The sequence below is a fragment of the Pristiophorus japonicus genome, chromosome 5 (assembly GCF_044704955.1).
Source record: "Pristiophorus japonicus isolate sPriJap1 chromosome 5, sPriJap1.hap1, whole genome shotgun sequence".
Taxonomy (NCBI): domain Eukaryota; kingdom Metazoa; phylum Chordata; class Chondrichthyes; family Pristiophoridae; genus Pristiophorus; species Pristiophorus japonicus.
The window spans coordinates 201,522,230-201,537,575 of NC_091981.1; the positions used below are offsets into that span (position 1 = coordinate 201,522,230).

Consider the following 15,346-nt stretch of genomic DNA (forward strand, 5'->3'; position numbering starts at 1 on the left):
CAGAAAGCTGGAGGTATGAGTGTTGTTGCCTGTAAACCTGTGAGGGGGTAAGCCCTCCTCATCCGTGGGCTGACAACCGCCTGGCAATAGCATGCAGCATGATACACTAACGAACTAGTAATGGGTCCATTAAATTCTCTCACTGATGTTGTAAGGACATGTAATGGCAGATAAGACTGCCGCTTTCAAGGAGCTTCACGTAGCGTGATGTGCACAAGCATTGCAGTCAATATGACCTGCGATGTAGGATCCTCCTCTCTCCATTTAACTACACCACCAATACCGCCCTTGGGACGCCTGATTTTTCAAATGTTTCTTGGGACAGGCGATTAATGAGGCACGAGGGTATAATTTTGCATCCGGGGCGCTAGCGGAGTGCTGCACAATGATTGACATCATGATTTCATTGAAACTAGAGGGAGGGGCGGTATGTTTTTGCAACGCCACAAACCATGAGCCGAATTTGCCAACCGGTAAAAGTTGGACGCCTGCCATTACAGCAAAATTCTAACGGGGCAAAGTGTTTTCACAATACAAGCCTGAAGGCTCTGTGCCTCAATGAGAGTAGTATTCGTAATAAGGTGGACGAATTAACTGCACAGACAGCAATTAATGAATATGATATAATTGGCATCACGGAGACATGGTTCCAGGGTGACCAAGGCTGGGAACTCAACATCCAGGGATATTCAACATTCAGGAAGGATAGACAGAAAGGAAAAGGAGGTGGGGGTAGCGTTGCTGGTTAAAGAGGAAATGAACGCAATAGTAAGAAAGGACAGTAGCTTGGATGATGTGGAATCTGTATGAGTGGAGCTGCGGAATATCAAAGGGCAGAAAACGCTAGTGGGAGTTGTGTACAGACTACCAAACAGTAGTCGTGAGGTTGGGGACAGCATCAAACAAGAAATTAGGGATGCGTGCGATAAAGTTTCAGCAGTTGTCATGGGCGACTTTAATCTACATATAGATTGGGCAAACCAAACTGGTAGCAATACAGTGGAGGAGGATTTCCTGCAGTGTATTAGGGATGGGTTTCTGAACCAATATGTTGAGGAACCAACTAGAGGGCTGGCCATCCTAGACTGGATGATGTGTAATGAGAAAGAACTAATTAGCAATCTTGTTGTGCAAGGCCCCTTGGGGAAGAGTGACCATAATATGGTAGAATTCTTTAAGATGGAGAGTGACACAGTTAATTCAGAGACTAGGGTGCTGAACTTAAGGAAACATAGAAACATAGAAAATAGGTGCAGGAGTAGGCCATTCGGCCCTTCGAGCCTGCACCACCATTCAATAAGATCATAGCTGATCATTCGTTCAGTAACCCTTTCCTGCTTTCTCTCCATACCCCTTGATCCCCTTAACCATAAGGGCCATATCTAACTCCCTCTTGAATATATCCAATGAACTGGCATCAACATCTCTCTGCGGCAGGGAATTCCACAGGTCAACAACTGAGTGAAGAAGTTTCTCCTCATCTCAGTCCTAAATGGCCTACCCCTTATCCGAAGTCTATGTCCCCAACATAGAGAACATTCTTCCTGCATCTAACCTGTCCAGTCCAGTCAGAATCTTATATGTTTCTATGAGATCCCCACTCATCCTTCTAAATGCCAGTGAATAAAGGCCCAGTTGATCCAGTCTCTTCTTATGTGACAGCCCAGCCATCCCTGGAATCAGTCTGGTGAACCTTCGCTGAACTCCCTCAATAGCAAGAACGTCCTTCCTCAGACTAGGAGACCAAAACTGAACACAATATTCCAGGTGAGGCCTCACTAAGGCCCTGTACAACTGCAATAAGATCTCCCTGCTCCTATATTCAAATCCCTGAGCTATGAAGGCCAATATACCATTTGCCTTCTTTACCGCCAGCTGTACCTGCGTGCCCACTTTCAGTGACTGATGAACCATGACACCCAGGTCTCGTTGCACCTCCCCTTTTTCTAGTCTGCCGCCATTCAGATAATATTCTGCCTTTGTGTTTTTGCCCCCAAAATGGATAACCTCACATTTATCCACATTATGCTGCATCTGCCATGTATTTGCCCACTCGCCCAATCTGTCCAAGTCACCCTGCAGCCTCTTAGTGTCCTCACAGTTCACACTGCCACCCAGTTTAGTGTCATCCACAAACTTGGAGATATTACACTCAATTCCTTCATCCAAATCGTTAATGTATTTGTAAAGAGCTGGGGTCCCAGCACTGAGCCCTGTGGCATCCCACGAGTAACTGCCTGCCATTCTGAAAAGGACCCGTTTATCCCAACTCTCTGCTTCCTGTCTGCCAACCAGTTCTCTATCCATGTCAGTACATTACCCCGAATACCATGCGCTTTGATTTTGTACACCAATCTCTTGTGCGGGACCTTGTCAAAAGCCTTTTGAAAGTCCAAATACACCACATCCACTGGTTCTCCCTTGTTCACTCTACTAGTTATATCCTCAAATAATTCCAGAAGATTCGTCAAACATGATTTCCCTTTCATAAATCCATGCTGACTTGGTCCAATCCTGTCACTGGTTTTCAAATGGGCTGCTATTTCATCCTTAATGATTGATTCCAACATTTTCCCCACTACTGATGTCAGGCTAACCGGTCTATAATTATCCGCTTTATCTCTCCCTCCTTTTTTAAAAAGTGCCGTTACATTAGCTACCCTCCAGTCCATAGGAACTGACCCAGAGTCGATAGTTTGTTGGAAAATGATCACCAATGCATCCACTATTTCTAGGGCCACTTCCTTAAGTACTCTGGGATGCAGACTATCAGGACCCGGGGATTTATCGGCCTTTAATCCCATCAATTTCCTGAACACAATTTCCCGCCTAATAAGGATATCTTTCAGTTCCTCTTTCTCACTAGACCCACAGTCCTCTAGTACATTCGGAAGGTTATTTGTATCTTCCTTTGTGAAGATGGAACCAAAGTATTGGTTCAATTGTTCTGCCATTTCTTTGTTCCCCATTATAAATTCACCTGAATCCGAATACAAGGGACCTATGCTTGTCTTTACTAATCTTTTTCTCTTCACATATTTATAGAAGCTTTTGCAGTCAGTTTTTATGTTCCCTGCAAGCTTCCTCTCATACTCTATTTTCCCCTTCCTAATTAAACTCTTAGTCCTCCGCTGTTGAATTCTAAATTTCTCCCAGTCCTCAGGTTTGTTGCTTTTTCTAGCCAATTTATATGCCTCTTCCTTGATTTACCTATCCTTAATTTCCCTTGTTAGCCATGGTTAAGTCACCTTCCCAGTTTTATTTTTACTCCAGACAGGGATGTACAATTGCTGAAGTTCATCCATGTGATCTTTAAATGTTTGCCATTGCTTATCTACCGTCAACCCTTTATGTATCATTTGCCAGTCTATTCTAGCCAATTCACACCTCATACCATCGAAGTTACCTTTCCTTAAGTTCAGGATCCAATTTTCGAATTAACTTTGTCACTCTCCATCTTAATAAGGAATTCTACCATATTATGGTCACTTTTCCCCAAAGGGCCTCGCACAACACGATTGCCAATTAGTCCCTTCTCATTACACATCACCCAGTCTAGGATGGCCAGCTCCCTGGTTGGTTCCTCAACATATTGGTCGAGAAAACCATCCCTAATACACTCCAAGAAATCCTCCTCCACCGCATTGCTACCAGTTAGGTTAGCCCAATCAATGTGTAGATTAAAGTCGCCCATGATTACTGCTGTACCTTTATTGCACACATCCCTTATTTCTTGTTTGATGCTCTCCCTACTACTATTTGGTGGTCTATGCACAACTCCTACTAGCATTTTCTGCCCTTTGGAATTCCGCAGCTCCACCCATACCGATTCCACATCATCCAGGCTAATGTCCTTCCTTACAATTGCATTGATTGCCTCTTTAACCAGCAACTCCACCCCGCCTCCTTTTCCTTTCTGTCTATCCTTCCTAAATGCTGAATACCCTTGGATGTTGAGTTCCCAGCCTTGGTCACCCTGGAACCATGTCTCCGTGATGCCAATCACATCGTATTCGTTAACTGCTGTCTGTGCAGTTAATTCATCCACTTTATTCGAATACTCTTCGCAGTGAGGCACAGAGCCTTCAGACTTGTCTTTTTAACACACTTTTCCTCTTTTGAATCTTGCTGTAATGTGGTCCTTTTTGCTTTTTGCCTTGGGTTTCTCTGCCTTCCACTTTTACTATTCTCCTTTCTATCTTCTATATATAAAACAGAAAAGAGTGACTAAAGTAAATGTTGGTCCCTTAGAAGATGAGAAGGGGGATTTAATAATGGGAATTGTGGAAATGGCTGAGACCTTAAACAATTATTTTGCTTCGGTCTTCACAGTGGAAGACACAAAAACCATGCCAAAAATTGCTGGTCATGGGAATGTGGGAAGGGAGGACCTCGAGATAATCACTATCACTAGAGGGGTAGTGCTGGACAGGCTAATGGGACTCAAGGTAGACAAGTCCCCTGGTTCGGATGAAATGCATCCCAGGGTATTAAAAGAGATGGCGGAAGTTATAGCAGATGCATTCGTGATAATCTACCAAAATTCTCTGGACTCTGGGGAGGTACCAGCGGATTGGAAAGCAGCTAATGTAACGCCTCTGTTTAAAAAAGGGGGCAGACAAAATGCAGGTAACTATAGGCCGGTTAGTTTAACATCTGTAGTGGGGAAAATGCTTGAAGCTATCATTAAGGAAGAAATAGCGGGACATCTAGATAGGAATAGTGCAATCAAGCAGACGCAACATGGATTCATGAAGGGGAAATCATGTTTAACTAATTTACTGGAATTCTTTGAGGATATAACGAGCATGGTGGATTGAGGTGTACCGATGGATGTGGTGTATTTAGATTTCCAAAAGGCATTCGATAAGGTGCCACACAAAAGTTTACTGCAGAAGATAAAGGTACGCGGAGTCAAAGGAAATGTATTAGCATGGATAGAGAATTGGCTGGCTAACAAAAAGCAGAGAGTCGGGATAAATGGGTCCTTTTCGGGTTGGAAATCGGTGGTTAGTGGTGTGCCACAGGGATCGGTGCTGGGACCACAACTGTATACAATATACATAAATGACCTGGAAGAGGGGACAGAGTGTAGTGTGACAAAATTTGCAGATGACACAAAGATTAGTGGGAAAGCGGGTTGTGTAGAGGACACAGAGAGGCTGCAAAAAGATTTAGATAGGTTACGCGAATGGGCTAAGGTTTGGCAGATGGAAAACAATGTCGGAAAATGTGAGGTCATCCACCTTGGAAAAAAACAAACAGTAAAAGGGAATATTATTTGAATGGGGAGAAATTACAACATGCTGCGGTGCAGGGGGTCCTTGTGCATGAATCCCAAAAAGTTAGTTTGCAGGTGCAGCAGTTAATCAGGAAGACGAGTGGAATGTTGGCCTTCATTGCAGAGGGATGGAGTACAAAAGCAGGGAGGTCCTGCTGCAACTGTACAGGGTATTGGTGAGGCCGCACCTGGAGTACTGCGTGCAGTTTTGGTCACCTTACTTAAAGGAAGGATATACTAGCTTTGGAGGGGGTACAGAGACGATTCACTCGGCTGATTCCGGAGATGAGAGGGTTACCTTATGATGATAGATTGAGTAGACTGAGTCTTTACTCGTTGGAGTTCAGAGGATGAGGGGTGATCTTATAGAAACATTTAAAATAATGAAAGGGATAGACAAGATCGAGGCGGAGAGTTTGTTTCCATTGGTCGGGGAGACTAGAACTGGGGGGGCACAGCCTCAAAATACGAGGGAGCCAATTTAAAACCGAGTTGAGAAGGAATTTCTTCTCCCAGAGGGTTGTGAATCTGTGGAATTCTCTGCCCAAGGAAGCAGTTGAGGCTAGCTCATTGAATGTATTCAAATCACAGATAGATAGATTTTTAACCAATAAGGGAATTAAGGGTTACAGGGAGCGGGCGGGTAAGTGGAGCTGAGTCCACTGAATGGCAACAGATTAGGAAAAGGGGAGGTGCAACGAGACCTGGGTGTCATGGCACATCAGTGATTGAAAGTTGGCATGTAGGTACAGCAGGCAATAAAGGCGGCAAATGGTATGTTGGCCTTCATAGCTAGGGGATTTGAGTATAGGAGCAGGGAGGTCTTACTGCAGTTGTACAGGGCCTTGGTGAGGCCTCACCTGGAATATCGTGTTCAGTTTTGGTCTCCTAATCTGAGGAAGGACGTTCTTGCTATTGAGGGAGGGCAGTGAAGGTTCACCAGACTGATTCGCGGGATGGCAGGACTGACATATGAGGAGTGACTGGATCAACTGGACCTTTGTTCATTGGAGTTTAGAAGGATGAGAGTGGATCTCAGAAACATATAAAATTCTGACGGGACTGGACAGGTTAGATGCAGGAAGAATGTTCCCAATGTTGGGGAAGTCCAGAACCAGGTGACACAGTCTAAGGATAAGGGGCAAGCCATTTAGGACTGAGATGAGGAGAAACTTCTTCACTCAGAGTTGTTAACCTGTGAAATTTCCTGCTGCAGAGAGTTGCTGATGCCAGGTCATTGGATATATTCAAGAGGGAGTTAGATATGGCCCTTCCGGCTAAAGGAATTAAGGGGTATGGAGAGAAAGCAGGAAAGGGGTACTGAGGTGAATGATCAGCTATGATCTTATTGAATGGTGGTGCAGGCTCGAAGGGCCAAATGGCCTACTCCTGCACCTATTTTCTATGTTTCTATGCCTAGAAACACATTTTACCGTCCCTCCGGGGCACTAACTGAGTCACAAGCGAGCTGAAAAATCCAGCCCGTGTCTTTGATACGGGATTAGATTAAGTTAAATCATGACTCACAGGATTACATAGGATATATAGTACAGAAACAAGCCATTCAGCCCAATCAGTCCATGCCAGTGTTTATGCTCCATTTGAGCCTCCTCACCTCTTTCCTCATCTAAATCTATCAGCATAATCCTATATTCCCTTCTCCCTCATATGCTTATCTAGCCTCCCCTTCACTGCATCTATACTATTTGCTTCAACAAGTCAGTGTGGTAGCGAGTTCTACATTCTCATCACTCTTTGGATAAAGAAGTTTCTGCTGAATTCCCTGTTATATTTCTTGGTGACTATCTTATGCTGATGGCCTCTAGTTATGGTCTTCCCCACAAGTAAAAACATTCTGTGTCCACCCTACCAACTTGCTGATGGTCTTTAATGAGATAATTGCCTCTTGTGAATATCTCCATATAGGCCAATTGAGTGGACTTTCAGCAAACAGAAATAGATATTCCTGATTGGCTGGTGTAAATTTTGTCGAGCATGCCCTGCCACTGCTGCACAAATGCATCTACATATTTTTAAAGATCTTCAAAATGCACGCACATCCTATCGTCATGATTTTTGGTAACACTTGGATCAACATTTACAATGTTTAAATGGTAAGTGAACATTTATAATAGCCAAGGAATAGTTGCCTGTCACAATGTAATTGTAGGCTTTACTCACTAAGTGGCACTGTGGTACGAGTCCTCTATCTCACCCCAGGCTACTTGGAGTTACAACTTACTCAGATTTTAAGCAGAAGGGTTATATATCGAATATAATTCAGATTCCATTGCATACAGTTGATGATTGCAGATTTTTATATTTAATTCTTACACACAATCATAAATCCAGTACTGATGATTGTATCACTTAAGATAGAAAATAAGTATTCTAAAAAAAAACAATCCATGTTAATCTTAGAGTATTTATTAATGTAATATTGTTAGGTTTGTCTGAAAATCTGACTTTAGAAAGAGGGGCTTAACAGGTCATTGAAAGAACACAACAATTTCTGGTCAAAGTGTGTGGGTTACATCATAATTACAATCCCAAACAATGGACCTGAAGTTCCACAGGGGTGCACCCGGTCTCTCACCAAGGATTGGCAAAACTCCACGCCACAAACTGCTCTTTCCAGCTGTTTTTCTGGGGTATTCACTAGTTTGTTTACATAATTGCTGCTGTGCTGTTTATTACAATGCTAAATGGTGACAATTATAAACTGAGGTCAAACATTTGTAGTGATCAACAGATTTAGATAATATTATTGAAATTATGTATTTGTTGGAATACTTTACCCAACATAATGTTCACAATCCTCAAGCTTTGGTCCCTTACACCTGTGATACAATAGACATGAAAGATAGATTTACTGGAAATCATTTCAGATCTTACTACAATTAAATCATTTGATTCATTTAATCTTCAGTAAGACAAGTAAAATAAAATCAATCAATAGCAGGTTTATTTTGCAATAGTGCTGCAAAAGATCCTAAAAATGAGGAAAGGGGATTGATTCACCTAGCTCAACATGTTATCCACATCCAAGATGTTTTATGGAAAAGCCTTTACAACATGCACAAATTTTTAAAATAAAAAAAGTCAGTCTTTCTGCATGTGAGAAAATGGTCTGTAAAGAGCCCAGTTTTTTTGGAAACTGTTGTGTATCTGTAAAGCATGCACTCCCATGTTCCGCCACCAGGGAGCGCATCCCCTGAAGTCCCAAGGGATCCCAACATCCATTGGAAGCACTGTATAAAAGCCAGCCCCTAAGGCCTGTTACTCACTCTGGAGTGTCTTAATAAAGACTGAGGTCACTGTTACTTTAACCTCCGTGTGTGCAGTCTCATCTGTGTTACGAACACAACAACTGGCGACGAGTACACGAATCCAACGCAAAGATGCAGCAAACTGTGGGCATCCTGGAGAAGTTCTCGGAGAGTGAGGACTGGGAAGCCTATGTCGAACGGTTAGACCAGTACTTTGTAGCCAACGAGCTGGATGGAGAAGGAAGCGCTGCAAAAAGGAGAGCGGTCCTCCTCATGGTCTGCGGGGCACTGACCTACGGCCTCATGAAGAATCTTCTGGCTCCGGTGAAACCCATAGATAAGTCATATGGTTCAGGAGCATCTTAACCCAAGGGAGAGCGTGCTGATGGCGAGGTATCGGTTCTACACGTGCCAGCGATCTGAAGGTCAGGAAGTGGCAAGCTACGTCACTGAGCTAAGGCGACTTGCAGGACAATGTGAGTTTGATGGCTATCTGGAGCAAATGCTCAGAGACTTTTTTGTACTGGGCATTGGCCACGAGACCATCCTACGAAAACTTTTGAATGTAGAGACACTGACCCTCAGCAAGGCCATTGCGATAGCACAGGTGTTCATGTCCACCAGTGATAACACCAAACAAATTTCTCAGCACACAAGTGCTAGCAATGTTCATAAATTAACTGGAATGGTGTGTTTGTGAGCAGAAATGTACAGGGCAGAAACCACAAGTCTGCAACTGGCAGCAGGCTTCAGGTGACCCAGATGACTCAGAGTCCACAACAAAGGATGAATGCAAGGCAGAGGCTTCCATTCAGCCTATTCATGCCACTTCAAAGGGTATGTTTGCAAGAGCTGTGGAACAATGGGGCACCTCCAATGAGCTTGCAGATGAGCTGCAAGTTCTGTAAAACCTGCTAACCACCACGTGGCAGAGGAAGATTGGTCCATGGTGGATCAAAGCAATTTTGAGCCTCAGAGAGAAGAGGCAGATGCAGAAGTACACTGGGTGTACACATTTTCAACTAAATGTCCACCTATAATGCTAAACGTAAAATTGAATGGCTTACCCATAGCCATCGAACTGGACACTGGCGCTAGCCAATCCATCGTGAGTAAAAAGATGTTTGAGAGACTGTGGTGCAACAAGGCACTCAGACCAGTCCTGAGCCACATCCACACGAAACTGAGAACATACACCAAAGAGCTTATCACTGTCCTGGGCAGCGCCATGGTCAAGGTCACCTACGAGGGCACAGTGCACTAACTACCACTCTGGATTGTCCCGGGCGATGGCCCCACACTGCTTGGAAAGAGCTGGCTGGGCAAAATCCGCTGGAACTGGGATGACATCCGAGCGCTATCACATGTCGATGAGGCCTCATGTACCCAGGTTCTAAACAAATTTCCTTCCCTTTTTGAGCCAGGCATTGGAAACTTTTCTGGGGTGAAGGTGTGGATCCACTTGGTCCCAGAGGCATGACCCATTCACCACAAGGCGCGAGCGGTACCTCATATGATGAGGGAGAGAGAGTGGAAATCGAGCTGGACAGGCTGCAACACGAGGGCATCATCTCCCCAGTGGAATTCAGCGAGTGGGCCAGCCCGATTGTTTCAGTACTCAAAAGTGATGGCACGGTCAGGATTTGCGGCCATTATAAAGTAACTATTAATCGTTTCTTGCTACAGGACCAAGACCCGCTACCTAAGGCAGACGACCTATTTGTGACACTGGCAGGAGGCAAGACGTTCACACCAAGCTCGACCGGACTTCGGCCTACATGACACAGGAGCTGGAGGAGTCTTCGAAGGGCCTCACCTGCATCAACACGTCCAAGGGACTGTTCGTCTACAACAGATGCCCGTTTGGAATTCGGTCGGCTGCAGTGATCTTCCACAGAAACATGGAGAATCTACTCAAGTCGGTACCATGCACGGTGGTTTTCCAGGATGACATATTGGTCACGGGTCAGGAAACCGTCGAGCACCTACATAACCTAGAGGAGGTCTTCCAGCGACTGGATCGTGTTGGGCTGTGGCTGAAGAGGTTAAAATGCGTCTTCATGGCAACAGAAGTGGAGTTTTTGGGGAGAAAGATCGCGGCGGACAGTATTTGGCCCACAGACGCCAAGACAAAGGCTATCAGGAACGCGCCCAGGCCACAGAACGTCACGGAGCTGCGGGCATTCCTGGGTCTCCTCAACTATTTTGGTAACTTCCTACTGGCGTTAAGCTCCTCTTAGAGCCCCTACATGTGCTATTGCTTAAAGGTGAGAACTGGGTATGGGGAAAAAAAACAAGTAATTGCTTTTGAGAAAGCCAGAAATATTTTATGCTCCAACATGCTGCTTATATTGTATAACCCATGTAAAAGACTCATGCTAGCATGTGATGCATCGTTGTACGGAGTCGGGTGTGTATTTCAACAAGCTAACATTGTGGGGAAGTTGCAACCTGTTGCCTATGCTTCCAGGAGCTTGTCGAAGGCCGAGAGGGCCTACAGCATGATTGAGAAAGAGGCATTAGCGTGTGTGTTCGGGGTAAAGAAAATGCATCAGTACCTGTTTGGCCTCAAATTTGAGCTGGAAACCAATCACAAGCCCATCATATCCATGTTTGCTGAAACCAAGGGGATAAATACTAATGCCTCAGCCCGCATACAAAGGTGGGCACTCGCGCTATCAGCGTATAACTATACCATCCGCCACAGGCCAGGCACTGAGAACTGTGCGGATGCTCTCAGTCGGCAACCATTGCCCACCACGGGGGCGGAAATGACGCAGCCTGCAAACTTCTTGATGGTGGCGCAGCCTGCAGACTTGTTGATGGTCATAGAAGCATTTGAAAATGATAAATCACCTGTCATGACCCGCCAGATTAGGACTTGGACCAGCCAAGATCATCTTCTGTCCCTCATAAAAAAAAACTGTGTTTTGCATGGGAGCTGGGCCAGCATCCCCGTTGAAATGCAAGAGCTAATCAAGCCGTTCCAGCGGCAAAAGGACGAGCTGTCCATTCAGGCAGACTGCCTGTTGTGGGTTAACTGCATAGTGCTACCCAAAAAGGACAGGGAGACGTTCATCTCGGATCTCCACAGCACACACCCGGGTATAGTAATGATGAAAGGCGATAGCCTGATCCCACATGTGGTGGCCCGGTATCGACTCTGGCTTAGAGTCCTGTGTACGGCAATGCAGCGTGTGTGCTCAGTTGAGCAACGTGCCGAGAGAGGCACCACTAAGTTTGTGGTCCTGGCCCTCCAGACCATGGTCGAGGATCCTTGTCGACTATGCGGGCCCGTTTCTCGGTAAAATGTTCCTGGTGGTGGTGGTTGCTTTTTCAAAATGGATTGCATGAGAAATAATGTCGGGAAGCACCGCACCGCCACCATTGAAAGCCTGAGGGCCATGTTTGCCACCCACTGCCTGCCTGACATACTGGTCAGTGACAACAGGCCATGTTTCACTAGTGCCGCATTTAAAGAATTCATGACCCACAATGGGATCAAACATGTCACCTCGGCCCCGTTTAAACCAGCCTCCAATGGGCAGGCAGTACAATCAAACAGAGCCTTAAATGAGTCACAGAAAGCTCACTCCAAACCCGCCTGTCCAGAGTACTGTTCAGCTACCGCACAGGACCCCACTCGCTCACAGGGGTGCCCCCGGCTGAGCTACTCATGAAAAGGACACTTAAAACCAGACTCTCGCTAGTTCACCCCAACCTGCATGATCAGATAGAGAGCAGGCGGCAACAACAAAATGTAAACGATGGTTGCGCCACTCTGTCACGGGAAATTGATCTGAATGACCCTGTGTATGTGCTAAACTATGGACATGGTCCCAAGTGGATCGCGGGCACAGTGATAGCTAAAGAAGGGAGTAGGGTGTTTGTAGTCAAACTAGACAATGGACAAATTTGCAGAAAGCACCTGGACCAAACGAGGCTGCGGTTCAGACTGCCCTGAACAACCCACAACAGACACCACCATTTTTGAGCCCACAACACACACCCAAAGGATCAACGACACCACACCAGACCACGAAATCGAACCCATCAATGCCCAGCAAGGCCAGGCTCACCCAGCAGCCCTGCAGGTCCAACAACACGCCAGCCCAGCGAGGGCACAGTCAACACACCAGAACAGACATTTGTACCGAGACAGTCCACCAGGGAAAGAAAGGCTCCCGACTGCTTCACCTTGTAAATAATTTTCACTTTGACTTTGCAGGGGCAGAGGAGGGGTGATGATGTGTATCTGTAAAGCATGCACTCCCATGTTCCGCCACCAGGGAGTGCATCCCTTGAAATCCCCAGGGATCCCAGCATCCCTTCGGAGCACTGTATATAAGCCGGCCCCTAAGGCCTGTTACTCACTCTGGAGTGTCTTAATAAAGACTGAGGTCACTGTTACTTTAACCTCCCTGTGTGCAGTCTCATCTGTGTTAGGAACACAACAGAAACGGTGACAGCTATGGTGAAATATTTCACCTAATGGAGCAGCTTGTTATAGTTATGATAAAACTGTTCTCTCTTGGTGAGAGGATGTCTGTCTTGTGTGTAGATTTCAGAACTGCTCGACGGTGGACCATGTCTGCTCCTGTTGAAGGTTTTGTCATCTAACTGTCCAGCTGGGGAATAGGGTGTCATGCTCCCTTGTGACACTCCATACAGAGGGAGTGTACACAGCCATGACTCCTTACAGATTGCTTTCCAATCTCAGGGCGAGGCATCCAGGGATGTGATATGTACAGGCAATGTGCTTCTATTCCAGGAGAGAATACTTTTAAGATTAGCAAACAAGCATAATGTGCTTTGAACACTGAAGAAACTCACAGGAGAGATTTTCGTGGGTGTGTGCCCACATGCACTGGATTGCTTGGGCTTAGTGAGCATCAGAAAATCGCGCAACCCGCCCGCTTTTAAAGAGAGAGAAATCATCCGAGTCCCGTTTACAGGTGTGCTCTCCGACTGGCCTGATTTTACGATATTTGCTCCTTCCAGAAAATCCAGTGCACTTGGGTGCAGTCCCAGGAAAAAATCTCTTAATATTTCCTCAGAAGGAAGTTGTTCCTTCTGCAGAACCAATCAACCTATATACGAATATACAAAAGTGTCAGACAGGCTAAGGCAACTGGTCCATCTTGCCTGTCCCATGCAATGGTGGGACCTCATGCATCACGATACAGAGAGTCCCTACCCACCTGTGGCTATTTAATACTCCTGGGAGAGGCAAAAAAATCAGATAAAAGCCCTAGGACAATTAAGGGCGCAAAAAATCTGGAAAATTCCTCTTCAACCCCTTTAGGCGATCAAAGCTCGTCCTTAAACCCGGTCACCTTTAGCATTCGACCAAGTTAAATAAAGTAACAATATTATATAGAACTAAACATTACTCACTCTTGAGTGCAATTTGGGTGACATAGCTGACAATGCTTATTCTCACTGGGGTATTTCCAGACAAAGGTATTATTTTCTCCTGAGATTCCAGAGGGACAGCTGTTCACACAGCGTGGGCCATCTTTAAAATGAGCACATTCTTTACAGTTCTCATTGCCCTAGGTAATGAAATGAATAAATAAAGACAAGTATAACAGTGGGGAAAAGCAGTACATCATTGTCCAGGTCATCCTGAAGATAACTGATAATAGACAAATTAGACGTTACAATTCAACAGATTGACAGTGAGTTACATAAAATCAAATAGTACCTTTCACACTATAAATCAAGATTTAGTTTTGTTCTGCGCAGCATTAAATCTGTGGTGTTAAGACATGAAATTATCCATTACCTTTTTATTGTGAAGAATGGTTATAATTTTGCTTAATCTCATTCAACGATCTACACTGTCCCGCACAGCCTGCTACATCCTCTTGTACGTGAAGCTGAAACTAGACTCCCAACTCAATAGATTTTCAATTGAAATGAAGTTAACCGCATGGCTGATGTGGTCATGCATTTTTTTTTTAAAAAGCAACTCATCCTTCAGTTTAGTACTGCCATTCACGTTTCACAGGATACCATACATAGGTATGAAGTTCCATATACATAGGATATGCAGCACAGAAACAGGCCATTCAGCTCAGCCAGTCCATGCCGGCATTTATGCTCCACTCGAGCCTCCTTCTTTCCTCATTTAACTATGAGCATAACCCTCTATTCCCTTCTCCTTCATGTGCTTGGCTAGCTTCCCCTTAAATGCATCTAAACTATTCGCTTAACCGCTTCCTGTAGTAGCAAGTTCCACCTTCTCACCACTCTATAAAAAAGTTTCATACCAGAAGAAGAATATGAAAGGATGAGGTGTAGAGATGTTACAGTATTGGCCACATCCTGAGAACAAAGAACAAAATCCTATTTCTGAAACCTCCAGCAGAAATTTGCAATTCAACCTCAGTTCCGAGAGGCAACAATTTAAAATACCTTCAACTTCATATTTATCAAATCCTCGGGCGAAATAGCCCTGGTTATTATGTTTCAAAAGTAGTATCTGTAGTGATACTGAAAGGAAAACAGCTGTAGAATTCTTTCCAGAAATTGGTTTCTGAAAATGAATAAACAGAGCTGCCCAGTGAAATAATCCTGGCAAAAATGAACTGCGTGAAAAGAGAAGATATCACACAGCAATTCTGCCTCTCCTTTCTCGGATAATTTTCTCAAGGGGAACTGACTCCTTGCTGAGATATGGCAACCACCCTCCAGTAACTATTGATTAACTGCCTAATGTATTTTGTATCAACAAACCTAATCCCACTACAGACACCTTGTTCCATAACATAACATTCACAAATATTGTAAA

General features: G+C 44.8%; 1 protein-coding gene across 1 annotated transcript in view; it reads right to left on the bottom strand.

Annotated features, from left to right (window-relative positions):
- egfra (epidermal growth factor receptor a (erythroblastic leukemia viral (v-erb-b) oncogene homolog, avian)) overlaps positions 1-15,346 on the bottom strand; it is a 366,184-nt gene that overhangs the window by 47,744 nt on the left and 303,094 nt on the right. Inside the window, exons 15-16 of the mRNA XM_070881226.1 lie at positions 13,948-14,105; positions 8,080-8,121 (exon numbers count right to left, since the gene is read on the bottom strand). Coding sequence (XP_070737327.1) covers positions 8,080-8,121; positions 13,948-14,105 — 200 coding nt within the window. The remainder of the gene's footprint in view (positions 1-8,079; positions 8,122-13,947; positions 14,106-15,346) is intronic.